This window comes from Rhizophagus irregularis, chromosome 2 (genome assembly GCF_026210795.1).
Source record: "Rhizophagus irregularis chromosome 2, complete sequence".
NCBI classification, from domain to species: domain Eukaryota; kingdom Fungi; phylum Glomeromycota; class Glomeromycetes; order Glomerales; family Glomeraceae; genus Rhizophagus; species Rhizophagus irregularis.
This window is the reverse complement of record NC_089430.1, coordinates 4,406,073-4,418,238: the sequence shown is the minus strand read 5'-3', so window position 1 is coordinate 4,418,238 and position 12,166 is coordinate 4,406,073. Positions and strand designations below refer to the sequence as shown.

General features: G+C 28.9%; 1 protein-coding gene across 1 annotated transcript; it reads left to right on the top strand.

Annotated features, from left to right (window-relative positions):
• Window positions 1-10,358: 10,358 nt before the first annotated feature.
• Window positions 10,359-11,246, top strand: OCT59_012315 (uncharacterized protein; the record flags this gene model as incomplete). Its single annotated transcript, XM_066134366.1, has 3 exons — window positions 10,359-10,453; window positions 10,549-10,842; window positions 10,940-11,246. 3 exons carry the CDS (start codon window positions 10,359-10,361, stop codon window positions 11,244-11,246), a joined length of 696 nt encoding a protein of 231 aa, XP_065989637.1.
• Between the last annotated feature and the right edge of the window lie 920 nt (window positions 11,247-12,166).

Here is a 12,166-nt window from a genome sequence, read left to right as displayed (position 1 = left end):
ATTTACGATTTTAAAGAAAAAAATCACCAGATTTATTTTTATTGAAGTGTACAAATAAAAGAAACAATAACAATAAATAAAAAAGATAAGTAAATTACAATGATAAAGGAGAAAGATGCTAATAAAAAAATGAAATAACAATGGAGTAATGGAAAGTAATAGAAGATGAAAGGGAGTAAGAAAGAGCAATGAGAAGTGATAGGAAACAAAAAGGAGAAATAGGACATGATGAGAGATGAAAAAAAGTGATGGAGATGAAGAGGAGTGATGGGAGATAAAAAGGAGTAATGGGATATGAAAAGAAGTAATGGGAAGGTGAAGAGGAGTAAAAATTTATTAAAATTGTAAAATTTAATAAAAATTTTCCAATAAATTTTCAATTTTTTATAAAAAAAAAAATTTCAAGCCAAAATTCTCGATACACTTATTAAAAAAAACCATTTTCAATAAAATTTTCTATTAAGATTTCTAAACATCAAAAAAATAAAAAAAATTTTCAACAAACAATTCTCTAATGAAATTCTCAATCAAAAAATATCCTCGATTAAAGAAAAATTCAAAGATTCTTACCACCTATTAAAAAAAATTCTTAAAAGAATTTCTATATCAAAAAAAAAACTCCTCTCCTATTAAAAAAAAAAATCTTTACCGAAATTCTCTATCAAAAAAAAATATCCCCTGTTAAAAAAATTTACACTAACGAAATGATCTATCAAAAAAAAAAAATCTTACCTATTAAAAAAAAAATTCTATGATGAAATTTCTATCAAAAAAAAAAAAAAAAAAAAAAATTTCTCAGCGAAATCTATTAAAGAAAATTCTTTAATGAAATTCTCTATCAAAAAAAATCCCCCTATTAATAAAAAATTCTCTAATAAAATTCTTCGTCAAAAAATACTTTAACGGTTTCACTAACGGTTTCACCTACTAAAAAAAATTCCAAAAAGAAATTTTTTGTCAATAAAAACTCCCTTCTATCAAAAAAAAATTCTAACGAAATTCTCTATCAAAAAAAAAAATCTCACTTGTTAAAAAAATTTTCTAACGAAATTATCTATCAAAAAAAAAAATCTTCCCTATTAAAAAAATTCTTCAAATAATTTTCTACAAAAAAAAAATTCTCTAATGAAATTCCTGTCAAAGTTTTTAACGAAATTATCCATCAAAAAAAAAACTCAGAAATGTCCCTATCAATGAAAAAAATTTTCTAACAAAATTTTTTATCAAAACAAATCTTTGTATTAAAAAAATTCCCAAAGAAAATCTATCAAACAAAGCCTTTGCCTATTAAAAATAAAAATTCTCTACAAATTTGTTTATAAAAAAAAGCCAATTAACAAAGAAACTAATTTTTGACAAAGATAAAATTATCGAGTACAGTTGGATTAAATCAACACAGACGGACAAAAATATCAAGCACAGAGGATAAAACCATCAAGCACGTACCAGATTAAATATCAAGCACGGACAGATGAATATCAAGTGGCACGGTGTAACATTTTGTCAATCCATGCTTGATTTTTCACCCGCCCAATGCCTAATAGTTTAGTCCAGTATATTGATCGGGATCGCTATTTATTTAAAACACCCCTTTTTTACTGTATTTTTTTCTTTAAAATAATTTTCTGACAACTTGAAATACATTATATCATATAGTTTATAGCTTCCGGACTCTCTTGGACCGTTAGACCGGCTAAGCTTTCGAAAAAGTTTTCAAATAGGTGTATATGACCGTCTTGTTTATTCTTGGGAACGTGAGTATGTAGACTTTATTTATTTTTTTTTTGAAATTCTTTTTTGTAAGGTATAGTATACTAACCTACTAAACTTTTTTTTTTTTCTAGAAACCAGGATTTTTGAACGCAATAGATTTCAGAATACTGTGTTTACACAAACAAGATGGGCTGAAGTAGATAAAGTCAACAACGAAATGATGCTCAGGAGGGTAAGTTTCCAAAATTTGAAATGTTTTTTATATATTTTTATTTGAGGGAACGTTATATTAACGTTTTCTTTTTATTTTCTAGGATTCAGTATTCCAGTTTTCTTGGGTAACATCGACATCACTAGTCTGATAGAAAAAATGGTATAGAAGGTGAAAAACATTGCAAGGATGGTTTATGTAATAACTTAAACTTAACCGATCGTATGGTTGTTGATAGCGACGAAACTCGTAACAATTTTTTCTTCAATCGTAATTGAACCTTCAACTGCATCTTCCCATAAACCTAAACGATGATGAAGGTCATCACACATCGTTGATTTTTGTTATAACTAGTATAGCCCTTATCCTCCCATCCATCTCTTCGGTATCTATTCTTCAATAAGCCGAAATACTTTATCATACGTTCAAATTCCCCATTTGTAGATACGTAAGGATGCTGATAAAAGAAAAATAAGTACGTATTGAAAATTTATTATAATGAAATCTTTTCATTCTAATATGAATTCACACCTTGAACCTCGCTGCCATTCTTCTCGTATCAATCGTTCTTCCATCACAGTGAACGATGTCTCAGTATAAATTAGCGAAGCAAGGAACCCTACAATCGTAATGAATGAGATTATTGATGAATTCAAGTAAAGGAGTAAGGGGATACGATAAAGAAAAAGGTTATAGTAAAGAAGAGATGGTGTTAATGATAAAAAAGAATTCGCGAATAATCTTCTAGGTGATATGGAGAAGAATGAGCCAATAGATCAAGTTTTAGGACTCTGGATTTGTTCTTGGGTAATAGGGTGGTAAGTTTTAAAACTTATAACTTAATAAATAATTATTTGAGGAAACGTTTTATTAACGTTTCCTTTTTCTTTTAGATTCTGAATTCCAGGTTTGTTCTTTGATAACGAGTGGTAAATTTCGAATTTCGAAACTTAATCATTTTTTTTTTCTATTTTAGGAATCATTTAATATAATTAACGTTTTCTTATTTTATTTCTTTGGGACCGGTGTAACTGGTGAGTCTCATAATCCAAACTTTTATTTTTTTGGAAACTTTTGACTAACGTTTTTATTCTTTTTTGTTTGATTAGGTTTGGGTCTTTGGAATTTGCTTTGATGGTAAGTTTTGAAGATATACTTCAAAATTTTACCTTTTTTTTTCTTTTAGAAACATCTTATTAACGTTTAATTTTATTTCTTTAGAATCGATAAATTGGCAGAGAAGTTTCAAAAATAGTTGTTCGTTGGAATCGAACCAACTGGAACAATGTTCCAAACCATTAACAACATACACTTATAATGTAGATAAACAGAATAACGAATGTAATTTAAGTATTGTATAATAATGAAATAAATATATATATATGTAATAAATAAGTAAATGAGTAAATAATAGTATATGTGTAAATAAATAAATAAATAATAAAAAATCTGTAGCGAATATAGTCATTATACACCTTAAGGATTAAGAGAAATATCGGATTGCTGAAATTCTTCCAATATTCATATTATACTAACCTGAAAGTCATGTGATTTAAACCCGATCTGCGCCAAGAACCGGAGGCAGATCAATTAACTATATAATATGACTATCGGCCCTTGTGTAAAATATAGTATAGATATTTTAAAGGAAAATTAAAAATATTTGAAAAATAATTTTTGGTTTTAGAAAAAACAAACCCGAAAAGGAAAGGATGAGTCGAAAAACCCAAAAAATTATGTTTTTAAAAGAAAAAAGGAACAAATTAAAAAAAAATCAGTTTAAAAAAAAAACCGAAAAAAAAATACCAAAAAAAAATGGGTTAAGAAATTTGTTTAAAAAATTGGTCTAACAAAAACAAATATAAAAAATGGGTTGAAAAAAAGGTTTGATTACAATGTGTACTAATAAAGTCTTTGTTAAAAAAAAAATATTAAGGGTAAAAAGTATTAGTAAAAAAAATCAAAAATTTATCAATAAGAAAAAAAAAACGAAAAAAAAAGGTGCTTACCGTTGCCTGCGATCACCCGATCCAAACCTAAATGGTGAAACAAATTCAGCTTGAAAAAAAAAGCCAATCCGAAAAAAGAAAAGGTGAAAAATTTTTTCAGATTGGAAAAAAAGCCAAAGCCAACCTGAAAAAAGAAAATAGTTTAAAGAATTCGAGAAAACTGAAAAAAAAATTTTGTAGAGGGACAGAGAAAAATCGGGTTGAAAAAAGAAACCGAAAAGGAAAAGGAAAGAAAAAATAAAAAAATTAGAAAGAAAAAGAAAAAAAAATTTTGGGAAAAGAATAAAGATAAAGAAAGAAATCGGTCTAAAAAAAAAGATCAAAAAAAACAAATAATGTCTTAAAGGACCAAAATAATAGGATTATTCAATGATAAAAAAAAAAATAATTTTCGGTTTTGGAAAAAAAAAATCTAAATGGAGAAAAAAAAAGAAAGAGGAAAAAAAAACGAAAAATTTTTAAAAAAAGAAAAAAAAAGGAAAAGAAATGAAAAAAAGAAAGAACCAAAAGTAAAACTAATAAAGGTCACCGGTTTTCTTGGTTCGAACCCATAATTAATTTCCTTTTTCTGTTTTTAGAGCGAAAACATGTGAATAAATAGCCAATTGACCAATCATAAGATGGATCGCATTTATATGATTTTCTGAATTTGTTAATGAAATTTTAATCGGAAATTTTTTTCGGTTTCCCTTTTTTTAATTTTCATTTTTTTTTATCTTTTACAATTAGTTCTTTCTTTTTTTCATATTTCCTCTTTTCTCTTCCAAAACACCTTTTTCTTTTCCTTTTCTTTGCAAAAACCTCACATTTTTTAGTTAGCATTATAATATGCTAAATTTGGCAAAAATCAGCCATATTACGGGCTATTAAAAGTATAGTAAATATATGTTTCATATAATATTGAAAATATAAGCCCATACTAGGTCATATCAAAGGACTACAATTGGCTGATGGTAGTTTTTCGATTATCCCGGCAGATTGGTACTATTCACTAAAAAATTTATATTGCTTTTATAATGCCATCACAATGCTATTACAGGAAAAAATAATAAATTAAATCGTATTTAGCAAAAATTAATGCTAATAATAGACCAATAAAGTCTCTTTTTATCATTTTTTTTTAATGTATTAATAAATAGAATTTCTTTTCATTTTATGAGAATCCAGTACAGTAAATCTGCAAATCAATTTTTTTAAGTCAATATTTAAGCGCACTACATGCATTCGTTTAAAAATAAATTTTATAAACACTTGCTATAATTATTTGCCCTATCAGCTAATTTAATTTAACATGAAAATATTTAATTCTACGTCAATTTGATAAATGTTTAATTCATTTACATAATTACGTTAGCTTGCTGGTGAAATGAATAATTGAAAGGTAAAGTGATCAAAATTTTTAATTTTTAATAAAACACGGTATAAGAATTATCCAGAGGTCAATTTTTTTGAGATTGCAAGTTGGTTCTAATGGTTGATAAGCAAATTCCGAATGAATGTGAAAATAATTCTTTATCATATGTGTTAAAGGTCGGAAAAATGATTTACATTATAAATTGGGATCAATTGAAGTTTGATCCATATTGATATTAACAATATGATTATTATCCAATTTTTACATTTATTAGAAACTGTTTCAAATTCTTATATTCAGTTTATAAATGTTTCTTGCCCAATGGTACCTCATCCCCCGGAGTGGGCATCATGGCGGATTTATGAAATACCCCAAAATTTGTCCATGTCAAATTAAATAAATATTTAACAGGAGTCAACCAAGGGCGCAGCAGGAGTTTTTGCCAAATTTCATAAATGGGCCCACTGGCTTATATAATATAATAATAAATTAATAATTAGTTTATAAATAAACTTTTTAATTTAATTGGTCTAAATTAGTCTAAATCAGTTTAATCAGCTTAACAATACAAAACATTTCTTTCTTGTAATTAAAATTTTTTATTCTTTGAATTTTTTTTTATAATGCTAAAAGTTAATATGAGTAGACATCATCCTTTTTAACCAGAAATCTTATTAATATCCTCAATTTTAAATAAGAGCACCTAAAAAAATATACATTATTATCTAAGTATCTAAAGATAACTATCAAATGATTATAATTAACAAGAAGATCAAAAAATGAAAATAATACTTTGGGACGAAAAAATTATCAAGATGATTATGATTTGAGCAAGCAAACAATGATTTTTTTGAATGATTTTGAAGATCTATTCAAAAGTTAACAAATTATGTTTTAATTTATAAAACTCAAGAACTACCATGAAACATTACCATCATTAATGGAAACATGAAGTCATAAAATACCAGTCAACATTAACAAATCTCTTACTACCAAAGAAATACTAACTCAAGTTTATTTTGAATATCTTAAAAGAATATTGCAAAATCCTATTATTGATATTTGGAGCCAGGAGTTTACGATAAATATGTTGGCAAGAAGATTCGATTACGGGATATCCGGATATCTGAAGTTAATCATAGTGTTGGTGGAAAATTGGTAATGCTGGCAAGCACCTAAAAATCACGTGCCTCCACATTTGTTTTTTGCTATATACCTATATACTAATGTATAATAATTGATAACGGATTATCTGACAGATTATCTGGATTTATCCATGATGGATGATGTATCCCGAAATTATCTGCTATCTGGCTTTGGATCAGATGAGATCGCATATCTACGTAAATATGTCAACCATGTTATACAAAGAGATTTAACAAATATTTTCTTTGACACTATTTTTAATAGTAGTGACTTGATTCTAATATTACTCATATACAACAAGGTACAGAATTAGGGTCGTGATCTCCCAGTCCTTTGGATCCATATTTCCATGATCGATATCATAATGATTCTGAGTTTTAAATAAATGGTAAATAATATTTTAGCAAAAAAATCATGATAATATTGTTTAATTTAAGTGTTCTGATATATACTTACAATCCAAATGGCGTATTGAAGCTGCTGGATTTATTTCTTCCAATCCCATAAAAGTGACCTCTTAGGTGATGCTATGCAAGTTTAATCTTCATATTTTTCAATGGAACAAGCTTTATTATCAATTCACACCCATTTTTATAATTCTGCATCTTACACTTTCCAAGAAGAAATAGTGATTATCAAAAAATTAATGTTTGCGTTGGTGATGTGGTTGGAATTGCTTCAGTGAAAGTTGAAAGCTTTGCTGGCATTAAAGCAATACTCAAACTCCCATGGAATGATGGGCAAGATTATATTTTTACATATTATCCGTTTGAAGATGTTTCAAGGTGAGATGAATTACTTTCATATCCAATATACCAATTACAAAAAGTTACTAATAATTCTTGGTATCGAATTTATCATAGACTAGTAGAATCATCTCAAATTTTGAATATGTCCGTAATAATTTTTTATTTTTTGCAATATAATAATATTTTATTAATATTTTAGTGGAAATAAATGTAATGTTAAATTAGTTATATTGTTATCATATTAAAAATACCTTTTTATGTCTTTTATTATTATTACAAATGTCTTTTATTATGATTATAGATGTTTTATACTGGCCTAATATTATTATTACAAAAAGCCTGACATTAGACTATTCCGTTCCTAAAATATTTATTTACAATTTTCTTACTAGCACTATTAACGAGCTTGATGATAGGCCTGATTTATTACTATTACTAGCACATGAAAATACTTTTATTAGCCTTATATTAAATCTACGGTTTTTTGTAAAGTTTTTTTTTTTAAAAAAAAATTTTCGTATTATTATTATATTATTTTTTTTGGTCTAATTTTTTTTTTGAATTTTTTTTCGGTCTTTTTGGACCGAATTATTGTCCTTTCTTTTCGGAATTTTTTTTCTTTTTTTTAAACCGATTTCTTTCTTTATCCTTTTTCTTTTCCCCCAAATTTTTTTATTTTTTTCTTTCTTTTTTCTTTTCAGTTTTTTTTTCAACCCGATTTCGTTTTTATATTTCAAAATTTATTATTTATTTTTTTTTTTCCAGTTGGCTTTTTTTTCCAATACGAAAATTTTATTCTCCTTTTCCTTTTTCGTTTGGTTTGGCTTTTTTTCCTTCAAACCAAATTTTTTTTTCCCGAATAAATTCTTCCCGATTCTTATTATTAATAATAATAATATTTTTTTTGTATCAAACTCAATAACAATTACTTATTTATTTATTTTTTGTAACATTAAATCGTTATAATTAAATTTTCTGGGAATTTTTTTTTTCATATTAATTTATAGTGAGATATTTTTTTTCTAGAGGATGTAATTTTTTTTAATGGTACAATGGAATTTTTTAAGATAAAAAAAAGGTTTTTTGTAACAATGTAACAATAAACTACTTATGCAAAGTTGGGTTTGTAATGAATTTGTAAATTTCACAGTACTACAACATTTGTTTCATATGATAAATAAATTTGCATTTAATAGTAATATTTCATATACTGTATAAACACTTGCACACGATTTATTGTTATTTGTATAATCATATAAATTGTGTAATTTATTACATTTATTTCCTACTAATGCCATCATAATAATAGTAAAAAACTAGACCTTATTCACACTACATGGAAAATAAAATATAAGTGTGATTATTACTCTCTTACTTGATGGGCAAGTATCATCCCCGGCGCAACGCGACGGTTACGCCTTGTAATATTTGGAAAAAAAAAATTCTGATTAAAAGGAATTGGATTAGTTATACAACGTGACTAGCGTGTCTTAAGTCTTAACTATAAAAAATACAGATCAGCAATTCAAAATTAATTTATACAGGCTAATCTAAACGTTAATCACACAAACACTAACCTATCATTAGCTTCAAATATTGGGATAAATTCTGGTGAAATAATCAATTGTCTACTATTATACGGACATTTATACCTGTTTGAATGAATATGTGAGTGAGACGTATAATATAATTATTTTATAATTTATTTAAAAATATTCATCATTATTTTTAGATTTTTTTTTTTCAGGATATTATCACTTTAACATTCAAGTAACTGATATTAATTGTTTTAAAGCAATATATAACCTGAAAACATTTAATCAGTAAAAAATAATTAATTGCCAATCCGCCACTCAACGATACAAAATTGATTGGTAGATCCGTCGCAAGTTCTTATATGAATGACGTTGATCGGCACATTTCAACTCCAATTTTGTCCTACATAAGTCATGCTTATTGCAACCAATTAAAACGTGAATATGTCACAAAAACAAAATTTTTTTCGTTTGCTATAAAATTTAAAAAGTTTACCTTGGGGGAAGTCACCATTCCAGCTCATATTTTAGGTAACTTTACACCAATTATTCGCGAATTTTGCAAATTTTACAAAGGTTTTTTTGTACTATTATGTAATATACGGTATATTCTTGCTTAGAAAATAAAAAAATTTTTTTTTTTTTTGGCAATGTTTTAGTTTTACCAGTTTTATAAAACTATACCTAAGTAATTAACACCTTTTTTTAATGTATTTTTAGGGCATTTATATTACAACAAAACTTTTTCAAACTTGTGCAAACACCATTCAGAAGCAATAGTATTTAATATAAAAATGTGCGACGAGATTAATTATAGAATGCCGATCATTTCGCATCGCTGAGTGGAGAATCGGCAATTAATATAATATTATAAAACAACAAGACAAATTTAATAAAAATTGGCTAATTCAAAATTTTCCTAGAAAAGATTTCTTTATATATTTAATAAAAACAATAAAATAACAAAATCGAATAAATAATATTTCGGCGAAATGTCCATTCGGCAAATGTCCATTTGGCGAAATATTTATTCGATAAATGGCTTTGACGAAATGGAATTCGGTGAAATAGGGTTTCGGTATAATTGATGATCATTTTTAGCTTAACTTCTGATGAAAAAGAATCTTAATAACTTCTGATGAAATGTCTTACAACTTTTCTTTTCTGTTAACACCAAATCTGGCATATCTAATAATTTTTTAAAATGCCAGAAACACTATAAAGCCAACCGTTCCGTTGTGAGAGAAACATTAGGCTGTAATTGACTAACTGACTGAATGAACAAATATGTCTTCAAGTAATTTAATTACACAATTATTAATTAAACCTTTTAACAAAAGTTCGCGTGAGAAACGCTAACTCAATATTGGTAATGTTGACAAAAATACGTATCAATATTAACAGAAATTTAAACTAAACATATTTTATTATGCTGGAGTGGACGGATTTTTTTTTTGTTGCTAGTTTATTTTAAATTTGAAATGTTTAAACGTAACTATGTGAATTTCTTTAAAACGCAACTATATAAAGCAAATAAAAATCATCCGATTTAAATTCCAATCATTGATGATGGACCGTAATTATTCCGATAATGTATAACATAAAACATCATAGAATTTTTCGGAATCATTGTGAAATAATATGACGCAGGACTCGCCTAGGATCCGTAGTACTCCCTCCCTTGAAAGCATGTCATATATTTTACTTACCATATCGGCCAAAATCAAGCCTGATGGGTCAATCAGAAACATTTTTCATAGACGGAATTTTGTAGATGTTAGAGAGAATCTAAAGTCCTAGTATCTTAATATAAATAATAAATAATCGTTAGTAAGCAGAAAATAGAAACTAATTCGGCGAAAGTTGGAGGCCTGGAGTTACCAACCAGCTTCTCCAAATGGAGAAGGGTTGCACACACGAGGACGTTACCATCAGAAAACGAAGGTCGTGGGTGTTGTAAAACCAATTCCATGAGAAGCCTTGAGTTACCAACCGACTTCTCCACCGGCGGCAAACAAAGCCTGAAGTTACCAACCAGCTTCGCCAAATGGAGAAGTGTTGCACACACGAGGGCGTTACCAACAGAAAACGAAGGTCGTGGGTGTTGTAAAACCAATTCCTTGAGGTCTGAAGCTACCAACCAGCTTCGCCAAATGGAGAAGGATTGCACACACGAGGGCGTTACCAACAGAAAACGAAGGTCGTGGGTGTTGTAAAACCAGTTCCATGGGAAACCTTGAATTACCAACCGGATTCTCCACCGGTGGCAAACAAAGTCTGAAGCTACCAACCAGCTTCGCCAAATGGAGAAGGATTGCACACACGAGGGCGTTACCAACAGAAAACGAAAGTCGTGGGTGTTGTAAAACCAGTTCCATGGGAAACCTTGAATTACCAACCGGCTTCTCCACCGGTGGCAAACAAAGTCTGAAGTTACCAACCAGCTTCGCCAAATGGAGAAGGATTGCACACACGAGGGCGTACCAACAGAAAACGAAGGTCGTGGGTGTTGTAAAACCAATTCCTTGAGGTCTGAAGTTACCAACCAGCTTCGCCAAATGGAGAAGGGTTGCACACACGAGGGCGTTACCAACAGATAACGAAGGTCGTGGGTGTTGTAAACAATCAGTTTTATACTCCCAAAGAAAAAGCGTTACCAACCAGCTTCGCCAAATAGAGAAGGGTTGCACACACGAGGGCGTTACCGTTAGAAAACGAAGGTCGTGGGTGTTGTAAACAATCAGTTTTATACTCCCAAAGAAAAAGCGTTACCAACCAGCTTCGCCAAATAGAGAAAGGTTGCACACACGAGGGCGTTACCATTAGAAAACGAAGGTCGTGGGTGTTGTAAACAATCAGTTTTATACTCCCAAAGAAAAAGCGTTACCAACCAGCTTCGCCAAATGGAGAAGGGTTGCACACACGAGGGCGTTACCATTAGAAAACGAAGGACGTGAGTGTTGTAAACAATCAGTTTCATACTCCCAAAGAAAAGGCGTTACCAACCAGCTTCGCCAAATAGAGAAGGGTTGCACACACGAGGGCGTTACCATTAGAAAACGAAGGTCGTGGGTGTTGTAAACAATCAGTTTTATACTCCCAAAGAAAAAGCGTTACCAACCAGCTTCGCCAAATGGAGAAGGGTTGCACACACGAGGGCGTTACCATTAGAAAACGAAGGTCGTGGGTGTTGTAAGCAACCAGTTCATGCTCCCAAAAGAGTTCGATTATTTCCTGTTCATTTCTAAGTGAAGACGCGACAAATAATAGGTCCCTCACCCAAAAAAACTAAGCGAAGATTCGATAAATAATAGGTGGTATTCCTCACCCAAGAAAAAATTAAGTCGCTGAAATAAAAAAAAAGAAATAATATTTTATTTTGTTTCGACTATTTCCTGTTCATTTCTAAGTGAAGACGCGACAAATAATAGGTATTCCTCACCCAAAAA